This window comes from Sphaeramia orbicularis, chromosome 20, assembly GCF_902148855.1.
Source record: "Sphaeramia orbicularis chromosome 20, fSphaOr1.1, whole genome shotgun sequence".
Lineage (NCBI taxonomy): Eukaryota > Metazoa > Chordata > Actinopteri > Kurtiformes > Apogonidae > Sphaeramia > Sphaeramia orbicularis.
In genome coordinates, this window is record NC_043976.1 from 22708676 (window position 1) to 22723247 (window position 14572).

A 14572-nucleotide genomic window follows, 5' to 3' on the forward strand; every position below is an offset into this window, starting at 1 on the left:
TATTCTTGCACAACTTTAGATTTGGTTTGATTTTACAGGAACAAAGACTCACATGTAAGTGCAGGCCCACAAAGCCGCCACCATTTTTCATTTATTTAAAAAGACTTAAATCTTCAACAGTGCTTACATGCTTTGACAAACAGAAGGAAGCAGAATCTCTTGGAATGAACAGAAACTAAAATGATGATTGAACACTAATCATCGCAGCAACTCAGTAACACCAAAAAACTCCCTTCACCTCCTCAGACTCTGCTCGAGCATGGAATGAGTTCTTAACCACTTGTCGAGAGATGTTTTCAAAGTTCGTCTCTCGTCTGTGACAGCTTTGTGGCGTGCTTTTCTACAAACTTGCTAAGCCCCTCGACTGTTCTGTCTCCGCCTTCAAATTTGACAGGGTTCTGCTTGTTGTTGCTTGGAGAAAAGTATATCGTGGGGAAGCCTTCCACTTTATAGCTGTCGTTTGGCACATCATTGGCTGTGGCGTCCATCTTGGCAATAACGAGGTTCTTCTCCCCCTTGTACATCTTGCCCAGAGACAGGTAGTCAGGCTCCATCTTCTTACAGTGGCCGCACCAGGGAGCATAAAACTCAATCAGGACGTCCTTCTGAGTATCCATGACGATCTCATCAAAGGTCTTTCCTACTACAACCTTTACTGGTCCTTTGTTATTCTTTGGCACAGGCTGGGACTTGATGATGGGCTTCAGCTTCCCTGTTGGTTGGAGAGAAATTTAGAATAAGTGCAAATGCATTTTCAGGGTTAATACTATTTAAACTGCTACTGAAAAGTCCATTATAAGTTCTGATTCAGGTTGCACAGTTAATAATCATGTAATGACAACTATTCACCCAACCAGTTTTGTAGTTTCAGGTTATGGACTTAAAGAGGTGCTGCCATCTAGTGGTCATCATTCATTTAACACATTTTACCTCCACAGTGACTAATGTGTTGCGCAAGATTTATAATTCCACTTGCCAAAATGGTGCAGATCACTTTCATTAGATTAAAAATAATAATATTAATCCATTAGTAGATCTAAGTTATAGGAAACTCTAACACCCACCTTTCTTAAAGGCCACAACAAAGTCTCGCAGCACCTCCGAGTCCAGCTCCTCAGGCTCCATGGCAAACTTTTTTCCTCCGTCTCCCAGAATTCCCACATTTACTTCCTCCCCACTCTCACTCAGACCCAGGCTCTTCAGCTCATCTGCGTAGTCCTCCTCATCAGCGATGGCGAAGGCATACTCTGGGAAGTCCTTGGCCACCTCCAGCACCTTGGACCTCCAGAACTGAGTAGCTAAAGATTACAAAATTAAAAGACTTAATACAATATGATTCTGCTGCTAATAGGTTGCATTAGTACAACTGCATTACTGTGCTCACAAGACACTTGTGCTGAAAACTGCATATAAATAGTTGAAAAGATGGAGGTTTATTCATGTTTATCTTGTGCATTAGAACACAAAAGCTTTTTACAAAGCCCAAATGAAGAGCAATGTTCCTCACCTTTCCTGTAGTCAAAGCTGAAGTCAACCCCATAGTACACAACCACCAGAGGCCTTTTCGTGTACCGTTTAGCATCATTGCTGGGCTTCCTGTGGCCCACCAGAGGAACCACATGCTTTTTGAAAAACTCCTGCACTTCTGACACAGATGTTGAATCCTATATGCACAATAAATAAATACAGGGTATGTTCACTTTTATAACTGGATAATGACACAAATCCTTTATGCTAATTTAGTTTTTTTTAACATCAAAACCAGAACTGAAAAGAACAGTCATTTAGGATCCTGAGTTTCATAAAGCATGAAACTTATTCAAATCCCTATTGCTTCAAAAATAACCTTCTGGAAGTGATAAAAACAGACAGTACCTTCACTGTGAGAGTGTTTGATGCTTTTTCATACTTGGAGCGGAACTTCTCTGGCTGAACGATGACAACCTGACCAGGTGAAGCCTTCAGCATTTTGGCCACTTCAGTGCTGAAGGTGTGACGGAAGGTGAAGTCCTCCCTCAGTGCATTACCTACCAGACAGTAGTGTACATAACAGATAATATTTTAGGACAATTCTGGCTTTAACAGCCTTCAGAGGTATAACACAAACCTTATACATATTTTTTCATGCTACTTAAGACGTGATAAAATCAGTAAAACTTGAGCCTCCACCCATTTATTTTATTAGATAAACAGTGGATGGAAATTCTGATACTTCAACTTACAGGCCTCAATGTAGATCTCAAAAGCTGCATCTTGCTCAGTAGAGAACACACCAACTATGACAGCATCATCACCATCCTTTATGAGCTCCTGCACCTGCTTTACAGCCTGGACCTGCTTGGAAGGAGGTCCGGCCTGCTCACCCATGTAGTCAACAATACCTAGAAAGAAAGAGGGGAGGATGGAAGATAAAAGGACTCCTCTGTGACAGGACGACAATACGTACATGCAAAGTAACATCCATGAATGATGTAAAAAAAAAAAACATGTCACTTATACATAGATGAAAATAATACGGGCAGTGACTCACCGTATTTCTCTCTGGGTCCGTTGTAGTCAAAAACCTTTCCTTTCCTGAAGATCTTGAGGGTGGGATAGCCTGTAACTTCAAATCGTGAGGCGATGTCATTCTCCACTGTGGCATCCACCTTAGCAAGGGGGATGGGAGGAGAACGCTGGCTCAACTCTTTGGCGGCCTTCTCGTATTCTGGAGCTAAACGCTTACAGTGTCCACACCTGAGGATCAGTTAAAACAGGGAAAAGATGAGCCTTTACATAGCTTAAATATTTCTTCAACTGCTGCCAAAGACTCTCAGACTTATAGGTTTATTTATACAGTTACAATGACGGACTCACCAAGGAGCATAGAACTCCACTAGGATGATGTCTGCGTTGTTAACGGTCTCATCAAATTGTCTTTGGTCAGAACCAGAGTGGCCTCAGGAGGGGGCTTCCAATCTGGTTGGGCGACCTCCTTCACCCGCTCCACAATGGCTAAAACAAACAAAACATCCATAATATTAATGTGCATTCTTTTCAAAGACAGTTTTAAGTCAACAGGTGCATAAAAATAAATGAACTGCTCATACCACTTTCGGTTCTGTCCCCATCGTAGTCCACAGGCTCCCCATTCTTTAAGATCTTGATGGTGGGATATCCTGACACTTCAAACCTACTGGCCAAGTCAGTGGCGACTGTTGCATCTACTTTAGCGACAGATATAGGTGGGTCGTTCTCCTTTAGAGTCTGAGCGATTTTCTCATATTCCGGGGCAAACTTTTTGCAGTGGCCACACCTAAAATGAGATGATAAAATTAGTGAGATAAAATAAGTAAAACCAGTGAAACCAAAAAGAGAAAATTAAGAATGAGAGTCTCACCATGGAGCGTAAAACTCAATCAACACTGTGTCTTTGCCGTTGATGAAAGTGTCGTAGTTGCTGTCGGTGAGGATCACCACTCCGTTCTCTTCCTTCACCTCTGTGTCATCATCATCATCATCACCATCATCATCGTCATCATCCTCATCATCACTGTCTTCTTCATCAGCCTCCTCCTTGTCCTCGGTAACATCTTAAACCCAAATTTAAAAAAAATTTCATTCTCAGTCGGGGTAATTCAAGGCAAGAAGTACAGCTGCAATACACACGTCCGCACCATCAGTTGAATGATACTAGGAACTAAGATTAAAATATATATCAGTGATCAGAATGGTATTTGTGTGACTGCTGATACATTTAGACTTTAATTTTTCACTTTGACACTGATCTCTGAATTAAAGTATTCCAACAAATGTTCTAGTTTAAGCAATAATATTCCAGCTAAATTCAGCAGCGGTTCAGCTACATTCCACCAGAGCTTCAACACTTCCTTCTCAGCCATTTCAACTCTGCTTTCAACTTTTATTTTTCACTTTGAGAGCCCATCCCCCACTTTATCCTTTTTCAGCTGATTCAGTTTCATGTTTCACTCAACTGCAGTCAAATTCACCCATGTATTCCAGCTAAGCTTCAGCGTCAGAAATCCCTCAAAATCTAAAAGATTTAAATTGGTCTAGTCCAGGGACGTCAAACATGTGGCCCAGGGGCCAAATGTGGCCTCTCAAAGGGTCCAGTTTGGCCCCTGGGATGTTTTTGCCAAGTGCAAAAACTCCACAGTCCTGAATTAAATTAAGCCAAAAAAAATTTATCTTGAATTAAGGAAAAAATCTTGAATTAAGCCAAAAAAAAAAAAAAAAAAATCTTCAATTAAGTAAAAAAAAATCTTCAATTAAGCCAAAAAAAAAAAAAAATCTTCAATTAAGTAAAAAAAATCTTGAATTAAGCCAAAAAAAATCTAGAATTAACAACTTCAATTTTTTTTCTTTGCTTTAGTGCAAAAAAATAACATTAAATTATGAAAATATTTCCATTTCCAAACTATCCAGTAACACTAAAATGTGAATAACGTGAACAAATATGAACAACCTGAAATGTCTTAAGAGATTTTTAGAGTAACTGTACCAATATTCTGTCTGTTACTAAATGTTTTGTGTATTTGTAGATCCACTGTGATCTGTAAGTTGTAATGAACATGTAAAAATGACAAGCTGAGGCCAAATAGTGGCATAAATTGTTAAAATTGCCTGTTTTTTCTTAATACATTTCATTTTGGTCATGGTTGTTCATGTTTTTCCATATTTTTTTAAAGGATAGTTTGTAGATGTCAAAATTTTGACAATATAATCTTACTTTTTTCACTCTAAAACACAGACGTTAGACATACATTTTGGGAATTGATACTATTTCTGTATTATTATGTTATTATTTTAATGATCCGGCCCACTGCAGGTCATATTGGGCTGTATGGGGCCCCTGAACTAACATGAGTTTGACACCCCTGGTCTAGTCCCATTTACTACAACAGTGACACAAAGCAGGATATATACAAGATTATAATCAATATGACATGAAATGCAGTAGACGAGGTAGAAACCAATGCATCAGTTTCTTAGTGCAGTAGTTTTGTAAAAGAGTGCAATAGTACAGTATAACTAATAAAAACAAGTAAAGTTCAATAGACAGGAGTAGGGATGTAACGATTACCTGTATAATGATAAACCGCGGTAAAATTCCCGACGGTTAGTATTACCGTTTAAATTCTAATTATCATGATAACCGTGTTTGATTATCGCACTATGAGACTTTGAGAGAGAGAGACCCTAAAACAACTCAAACTTTATTTGGAAAATGGCCAAAAAATGGCCATAAGGTGCCATCTTTAATGCACATTTGTATGTTTGATGTTTACATGTTAATATTTAAATGTTTCTGCCACAGAAAGTACATTGTGCCTATTATTTTATTTGATTTTTAAATTTTTTTTCCAAAATACAACTTTATTAAATTATTTCAGTGTGTGTGCAAGTACTTTTAGAACATTTTGAGCACATTTCAACAATACCATGATAATAATGATAACCGCGAAATGAAATTTTCATATCGTTACATCCCTAGAGAGGAGGTGTGTGTGTGTGTGTGTGTGTGGGGGGGACTGACAAACGAGGAGGAGCTGGAGAAGATCATTGAAGAATGTGAAAGAAAAAAACAAACAAGGAAATTAATTCCAGATAAGGAGTTTCAGCTTAGATTTAGATGTGCACATGTACTGTATGTGTGTACAGTAGAGTGACAGACTGCCTATAACAGCACAACAGAAGTGACTGTTGACATTAGCTGACCCATCTGGTTAGCTTGTATGCTAGCAAAGTGTGTACAGTTCAGTAACTTAGCTAGCTACTTTGCATGACAATAACTAACAGGACACGCACAGTGGCAGCAACAATGCTTTGTTTTAGCAACTCGTTTACTTGTAATAAACACATTAAGGTGTAAAATAAGTGGCACTTTTCTTACCATCTTCGCACCTGCTGACAGTTGCAAAAAGTGCAACGCCGAGTAGCACTATCAGGAGCAGAGCAAGCTTTCTCATTGTCCACAGATGATGCGGCCCGGTGTTAACGGCGCGTTTCTCTTAAATTAGCGGCTGAATTGACTTGGCAAACGTTGCTGATGAATGTCATCAAAATACTGTCGGCTTAACAGACCCAATTTACGGATCAATACTGTTATGAGGCTAAAGGCGCCTTCGGCTTCATACAAACTAAACACCTAACATTCGCACGCGCCGCCTCCCCAGTCTGGAACTTGTCTGACTTGCCACGTTCTGATTGGTCATCATCATTGGTTAACGTCCAATCAGAGCTCGCCACTCAATTCCTGAGTCAGAAACGTTGTGAGACGCCATTGGTCAGCTTCATTCATTGTTTCCTTTACTTTTCGGACATAGTAATAACAGGCGGTCACCCTGTTTATTGGCAGTGTACAGAGTTTTCAGGCATTGTAAAGTTTTTATTTATTTTTTGATTTTTAAATTTATTTTATTTTATTTTTACTAGATTTGCGATGAATTAATAGTGGTTATAAATAATAACTAATAAGTCGATAAACACTGGTTTTAAAATAAAATACCTCCAGAATAAAAACAGTGAAACTTTACCAAATTGAGTATATCATCCAAGTCATTTTACCTTAATCTCTAAAGCAGATGAATTCTTAAAAAAAACCCAAAAAACTGTGTAACAACTCTACTGATACTGAATGTTTTGTTACAGTAAATATAACCTAACAATATCAAAGAACACTATATAACCTACTTAGTTACATTCACAATGCCAACTTCAGTAGCTCAAAACTTATATTTACTGAAATATAAAATCACCTTTACAAAAAAGCAATAAATTTTTATTCTTAAAACAAAAGTTACCAAAACCTCTTAGATTACTTTTACTGTAATCATTTAATTCCCTGGGCAAAAATGTTTTAACAAATCCTATTGTAATCTAGATTTTCACACCAACCTGGTTGAGCAGGAAGGAAGAGGGGAGGAAACAGTATGCAGGTCCTTTACTTAGATAAAAGTATGCTGTCAAAGTACTTCAGGTAATAATACAATTAAAAGCTATCACACAAAATCTGACTCAACAGAAATATGAAGTATCTGTAACAACATTTACTAAACCCATAAAGACCCAAACTTTCACCAGTGACCAAAACCATCTACTGATCTAAACTGTTTAATCCCTGTTGATCCATTAATCCTAGCAATACATGTAAATAATTGGTATAAAATGCAGTTATTCATCTTTTCATGGTCATCAGATATGACCCATTTGGAAGATTCAGAGGCTCCGGAGTTACCATGGAAACACCGTCATCTTCTACAACATTGATTCATCAGTAAAGCCCGTGGAGTTTCATCAATGACAGTGAGTGGACTCACTGGGTTTATGTTCAGTTAATGAGAGACTGGACAGAAAAAAAAACACTTTTCCTTCAGTTTTCTCTGTTTCTGTAAAAATAACTTTCAACTTTAATCTGAGCTTTTATGAATATTTACACAATCAGTAAATTAAATATAGAAAAATACCAGATTTTTCTGGAAAACCACAAAGTAAAGAGGATAATATTACAATAAATAATGATAAATTACTTAAGAAACATTAAATATAGAAAAAAAATCATTTGGGAACTGACATAAAAGTAGCGCTGGGTTTTTATGGCTTAAGGTGGAGTAGTCTTTGTGTAGTACATGAACAACTTTGGTGGTTTTCTGGGATAATATGTTACTCACAGTGGCGAAGGTCAGGGTGACCTGCAGTAAAAATGAGGTGGAGATGATCGAAAGATGCAAGGCAGGTGGAAGGTACAAATTCTGAAACTATGAAGACAGATGGAAATGACACCAGGATGACAGCAATGTGACATGATGATTTAAATGACATTTAATGTGTGATGTCAGTGGAGCTGTGGCTTTGCAAATGTGATTTAGTAAACATTTAATTAACTGGAATAGTTATTTATCTGTCCTCATAAAACTGTTGTTAAGTTTTCCTAAAGTTCCTTCTCACTAATACAGGATAAGTTGAACCCTTCAGTACTGACATCATCCATATTCCAGTCTTGAGAACAAACTAGTGTATTATACAACAAGTGAAATTCTACTTTTATCAGCAGTTAGAGTGTAATTCAAAGTATCTGATATTTGCTGTAATTCAGCTTGGCCTTCACATGCATCTGTTAGGTTCTCAGGCTGTACTTCACTGACCTGCTTCACGTGTATTTAAAGAGGGAAACTGAACAACTCATGTCAAGCTGCATGTGGTTTTCTAAAGAGATGAGACACCACAAATTTCCTGCTGTTTTTCTGGTTTTTCTGCTCGGTCTAAACTGGACATGGGCTCAAGAAAAGAATGAAAGGAATGATGAAGTGAAATTAGCAGAAGAAACTGATGTACAGCCTGAGATTAATGAGAACAACATCAGCCCTGACATCTGGGATGAGCTGAAGGAGCTGAGAGACATGGTGATAAAACAAGAGGTGGATCTGAGTTACAGCAAGAGGAAGATAGAGAGCCTGGAGCAAGAGACAACCGGTAATACTACACCCTTATTAACATCAGTTCCATTTTTCCTCCAAATGTATTGATTTTTTGTAAAATTTGTGCAGCTCAAACAGCAGCTATGTTGACCTTACAGACCAGAATGACGGCCACGGAAAACGTGAATGCAGGTAAATATCTGCTTAAATGCATTCATGTTTGTGATTGAACCTGCACAGCAATAATAGTGCTGATTGCTGAGCAGTTCTTTCTTAATGGAATTGGCCCAGTATCTTCTGAGCAATTTGTGCATTAAACCTTCTGCAGCTCAGGCAGGAGAACTGTTGACCTTACTGACCAGACTGACAGCTACTGAAAGCAAAAACTCAGGTAAATATCTTCCTGTACATATTTAAAATGACCAATGTTTGTGATGTTGATCATTATTCTGATTGAAATGAATAATATGACATGTTCCAACAGTATTGGAGGCCAGATTAAGCACCAGTGAAACTGAGGTGGAACAACTCAAGACAGAGAATGCAGGTAAACTATGCAAACCTTACACAGTAATCAATCACTGTTTTAATTTATTATTTTTTTTATTATTATTATTACTAATCAGCAATATTCTTCTGATAAGTGAATGTAAATAACCAGTATTAAACCTGCAGCTCAGGCAGCAGAACTGTTGACCTTACAGACCAGACTGGAGAATGTTGAAAGTGAGAACACAGGTAAATATTTGTCTGTACAAACATAAAATGTAACAAAGTCTGTGATACAAACTATAAATCTAATGTGGATTACTAATATGAATGTTCTTACAGTACTGGAAATCAGACTAAACTCCAGTGACACTAAGGTGGAAGAACTGAAGAGAGAAAATGCAGGTAATCATCTGCTGAAATGTTTGTAATGGAGCTTTGAAGATAATCAGCTGATATCAGTCAAATATTTGTTCTGATCAAAACAATCGTCCAAAAGTGTCTATCTTAGTGTCTATTCATCTTGTACTTGACTACAGATCTGGTGGTGAGAATAACAGCAAGTGAAAACAGTATCACAGGTAAGCTTATAGTAGTTACACTAATCAATTAAACAAACACTGTAAATCAAGTTTGAATGAATAATCTGAAATGTTCTTATAGCTTTGGAAACCAGATCAAGATACAGTGAAACTCAAATAGAAGAGCTAAAGAGAGAGAATGCAGGTAAATATATTAGAAAAGGAATGACTTCAGTTAACTTCAGGGCGAAGTCAAGGGAAGGTTAACATCTGGTCAAAAAAAATCAGTTCCAATAATCTACACCGAACGTATATTTTTGGGTAGGTAATTACTTATATTTTCAGAAAAATGTATTTTAAAATGAGAAAAAATTTGTGAAAAAAAAAATCGAGGAGTTTTATGAGCCTGAATGTTTGGATAATGACAAAGTTTTCTGCTGTCATTCTGGGTTCATTTTATAAACTCTCATAAATAAACAAAATTTATTCCAAATATATTGATATTTGACTATTATATTATTTATGTCATATTCTAAACACACAGTGTTTAAAATTAATAAATGCATATATCTATGCAAAATACATGTAAATATAAAGCTAATATTATTTGTATGTTATAAATATTGTAAAATAAATAAATAAATAAATAAATAAATAATGATAATAAAATTAAAAAATGTATATGACATTGATAATTGAAATAAAAAATGTTTAATTTGATATTTACTTTTGTTGTCCATCTGTGACACTCCCATTTGTCAACTCTTACTATTTAGGTATGATAAAATATTTTTTTTCCTCTAACCAATTATTAGGTTGTAAAATAGAGGGTTTAAGGTATACACTGAATAATTTTTAGGATGAAAATGTCAAAGGAAGTTCACTTTTTAGAACTTTGTAATTCTTGCAAAAAATATACATACATTTTTGGCCCATCCATGATCCAGTAGTTTTTGATATTTTTCATTTAAAATTAAACTTGTCCGGTTCAAAAGTTATGGATCAAAAAGTAGTGATCTGTCCGTCCATGACGCCCTTGACTTTGCCCTTCAGTTATGTCAAAAAGTCAAAACATTTGGTCCAGAGTAACATCAATATTGTACATTTAAATGTAGTTTATAAAAGAGGAACAATCCTTTTCATTTGTTTGCTTAAACTGCATGTGTGAGAGCAGTTTTGTCTCAATGTCTGCATATTTTTACAGACCGTCCAAAGGTGGCGTTCTCTCTCAGTCTAACTGATGAAAGAATCATCGGTCCGTTTGATAATGAGCTGACTCTGAAGTTCAGTAAAGTCTTCACCAACTTTGGCCTGGCCTACAATTCAACTACAGGTGTGGACCACTTTTAACTGTTAAAACCTCTTTTATTAGTGTGTTTCATTTCTGAGTCATCAGTATAAAACAGGGTCATATCCTGGAAAACTTGGAAAATGATTGACTAATTTTCCAGTCCTGGAAAACACATGGAAAATGAGAAAAAAGGTCAAATATCCTGGAAACGGTTAAGTTATCCTGGAAAATTATTTATCCTCCCCCTACCTTGTGACCTTGTGTGTCTAAACTGAAATGAAACAAAGAAAATTGTTTTTCAGTGATTTATTGAAAATATACAAATATTTTTAGAGGAAGTGCAGGAGAGGAAGTATGAGAGAAGAGGAAGTTGAGTTGGGAATTGTCCAGTTGAATATTGTAACTCTAGTTTGTCATGTTTTTTTTTTTTTTTTGTATTTGTTTATTTTTTTATTTAACCATTATTTAACCAGAAAAAAATATCCCATTGAGAAAAAAACCCTCTTTTCCAAGGGAGTCCTGGCCAAGAGGCAGCATGAAATACAACACACAATTACAACATACAATAATTTACAGGACAAGTCAAACTATGAAAGGCAAGTGCAAGTCATTGAGTTATTTTCTAGCAAGGAGATTAATTCAGTCAGTTTCCAGTCTTTTAGCAAAATATTCCATGTGCAAGGAATGAAGTGCTACACTGTAATCTGTGAGTGTGTTTGCATTATTCTGATACAGATTCAGATTCAAGTTTATTGTCATTCCAGCATATAAAAAATACACAGAAACGAAATATTATTCTCAGGTCCCCGACTGTCAGCAGCATTTAGTAAAATAGTATAAATTACTAATAAAATAATACAAATAATAAAATACTGATGTAAAAATAACAATAACAATAACACCCCCCCTAAAAATTACCTATAAATAACTAAAAAAGTTTTATCTATAAAGTGCATAGCAGTGAAGTGCCAATTTAAAGTGCATTCCGGGCTCAAGTTCAGCAAGAGTTCATCATTCTAACTGCCTCTGGATAAAAGCTGTTTCGGAGTCTGGTGGTCCATGCTGGTATATGCCGCAATCTCCTGCCTGATGGGAGAAGGGTAAAAAGTCCATGTGCAGGGTGGGTGGTATCAGCCATGATGTTCTGGGCTTTTTTCCTGCACCTGCTGGTGTAGAGGTCTTGGATGCAGGGCAGACAGCAGTTACAGACATGCTCCGCAGCTCTCATACATTTGTCATAACTATTTTTCCTAGATACATTATAGCCATAGACTGCACATCAAATGTCTGAGTAATAAACATACACTCAAAAATAGAGGTACGAGATCAGAACATTTATGTACCTATAAGTACATTTTTTAAGAATGTTCTCTCAAAAGTACAATATTGGTCTTTAGGAGGCCAGAATTGCACCTTTAGACTATAAAAAATGGTCCAAAGTTATGTAAAGTACAAATGTGTACTATAAGGTACCCTGCAGCAATAAAAAATGTGTGTAGACCATGAGAATAGGCTGTAGGCAAGGAGAACTGAACAGTAGGCCTAATTATAGTTCAAACATTAGGCTTAGCGCATTATTTATTATATATCATACTGTAATTACTCTATATTATATTTAATAATAATTTGTGTTTTAATTTAATAGCCCAATTAGCTCAATGATAATAGACTAATAATTTATTTAGCTTATTAGAACCTCTGATTATTGCCATAATCTCTGTTTTATCAAGTTTTCATTCACACCTCCATGTCTTGATGTCGTAGCTTGCTTATGCCGTTTTTTTTTTTTTTTTTTTTCTCAATTAGGCCACTGGTTAAAACTTTAAACATCATGGCATTATCAACTATACAAGAGTTTTCTTTCTATGTAAAGTACTTAAGGTACAAAATGAACCATTTTGAAAGGGTACAGAAATGTCTCTCAAAAAAGTACACACCCAGCGACAAGCATTTGTACCCTTTTAAGTACAAGCTGGTACCTCTATTTTTGAGAGTGCAGAAACAATCTGGGTAAATACAAGTTACAACTGTAGAAGAGAACACTTCCATAGAATGAGGGGGACAGGGGAATGGATTAGTGTATGATGTGATAACTTGTCTTTGTAGCTGAAAATGTCCTGGAAAAGTCCTGAAAAATAATTTCAGGGAAATAGTGGGAACCCTGTAAAAGCTTTAGCAGTATCAGTTTCTTCAAATTTCTTAAGGTGAGGAGGTTTTCACTGCTCTTCTCTGTTGATGCAGGTATCTTCACTGCTCCAGTGCGAGGTGTTTACTACTTAAGATTCACTACATGGAAACTCCCTGGATCCGATGAACTGCTGGGTGTTCGGGTCTATCACAATGACAAGAGAGTGATGTGGAATGATCAAAAGGGAGACAGTCTGGTCCAAGGTATTATAGCAAATGCACTGGTTCTTCAGCTGGAAAAGGGGGATGAGGTCTACCTGACCCTACCTGCAGGTTGTTATATGTTTGATAATTATAACAATCATACTACCTTCAGTGGATTCCTGCTGTTTCCTGTGTAACTGCAACGCCATAAACGCTCACTTTGACAGTGATTCAGTGACACTATTTCCTTTATTTGACTTTATTGTACATGAAGCCTTTACTTCAGTGTATTTCTGAGTTGAAATAAAGGATGAAACAAGAAGTCTCTCAACATTATTTCCTTATAGCATTCATATTTTAATTGCAGATAATGGTTTGCATTTCATCTTTTTGAGTCGTATGAAAATGGCTTTGGTGAATGATATATATATATATATATATACTTTTTTTTTTTTTTTTTTTTTTTTTAATCTAATAGTTAATAAATACATTTGCAGTGTTTGTGAGAATACATCCACAATTTAGCACTGTGTACATCACATAAATACTGACAACCATGATCTTTTAACGCTACACATGGATGTTAAGGACCACACAGTTAAGCCAAAAGGAGACAGGATGTAAAGCTGAAAAATGTGGGTTTATTTATTTCAAGAATGCAAAAAAAAAGTATTAATTAACAATTTAGTTTAGTTTATTTCGAATATGCAACAGCACAAAATAATCCTACTTAGTCCTTATAAATGCTACAGATTATAAGAAAACAAAAAACAAAAACATTTATGTATACCTGAAAACAAAATGTGACTTCATTTGCATATTCAAAAAAGAGTGGGAGGAAGGATCACTTATTTAATCCCACCCCTTTTCCACAAAACAGTCTATAGTTTAGCTTCCTATCAGCATAACATATGAAAAATCAAGTCCCTTGGATCAGTTAACCTCACTTTTCATCTTCACATATACATACACATACACACACATACACATGCACATGCACATACATATACAAATACACATGCACATACACATACAAATACACATGCACATACACACCTATATTGACATACCAGAAAAGTAAAATAAATAAATAAATGCATACATACATCCTTGAAAGCAAACCAAAATTAATACACAATAGGGTAAACAATAAGACAAAGTGAACAACAACAGCAATCAAACAAAACATAAACATAAATAGAAAGGGTTGGAAAGTTGTCAAATTAAATATAACTATACTTAATGTAACAACAACTAAATAAGAAGGTGTTAACTGAAAAAAACTGACGGAATAATATACAAAGGGAAAACTAGATAGATAGTGACTACAAGTAAATATAAAGCAAACTGAAGCAACACCTCAAAATGCAAACAGAAACATCACATAACATCCCATCAACCACACCTGGTTACTCGAACCATGAGTAAGGAAATATTAACCCATAAAGACTCAGTGATCCTTTTGTGTCAGTTCACAAACAGACTTTTCTCTATATATGGCCTTTCTTAAATGAGTTATCGCA

The 14572-nt window shown here is 36.0% G+C and overlaps 2 protein-coding genes across 2 annotated transcripts; one reads left to right on the forward strand and one right to left on the reverse strand.

Annotated features, from left to right (window-relative positions):
• Window positions 1-55: 55 nt before the first annotated feature.
• pdia4 (protein disulfide isomerase family A, member 4) lies at window positions 56-6185 on the reverse strand. Its single transcript, XM_030123045.1, is given in 11 exon segments — window positions 56-712; window positions 1065-1298; window positions 1508-1664; window positions 1876-2027; window positions 2223-2381; window positions 2531-2736; window positions 2857-2914; window positions 2917-2994; window positions 3090-3295; window positions 3380-3572; window positions 5894-6185. Coding segments are annotated over 11 exon segments (1935 nt in total). The 5' UTR covers window positions 5970-6185; the 3' UTR covers window positions 56-296.
• Window positions 6186-8213: 2028 nt separating this feature from the next.
• On the forward strand, window positions 8214-13246 carry LOC115411720 (girdin-like). Its single transcript, XM_030123936.1, has 10 exons — window positions 8214-8472; window positions 8547-8609; window positions 8746-8808; window positions 8902-8964; window positions 9093-9155; window positions 9249-9311; window positions 9446-9487; window positions 9570-9632; window positions 10632-10760; window positions 12960-13246. The coding sequence occupies exons 1-10, from the start codon at window positions 8214-8216 to the stop codon at window positions 13244-13246; spliced, it is 1095 nt and encodes a 364-aa protein (XP_029979796.1).
• Window positions 13247-14572: the final 1326 nt, after the last annotated feature.

What these genes read in the sequence shown, in the direction of transcription:
- LOC115411720 (XM_030123936.1), top strand. Translation starts at nt 8,214, where the DNA reads ATGAGACACCACAAATTTCCTGCTGTTTTTCTGGTTTTTCTGCTCGGT. An exon ending in TGTTGAAAGTGAGAACACAG is followed by an intron (nt 9,156 to 9,248) that starts GTAAATATTTGT and finishes ATGTTCTTACAG; the next exon opens with TACTGGAAATCAGACTAAAC. An exon ending in ACTGAAGAGAGAAAATGCAG is followed by an intron (nt 9,312 to 9,445) that starts GTAATCATCTGC and finishes ACTTGACTACAG; the next exon opens with ATCTGGTGGTGAGAATAACA.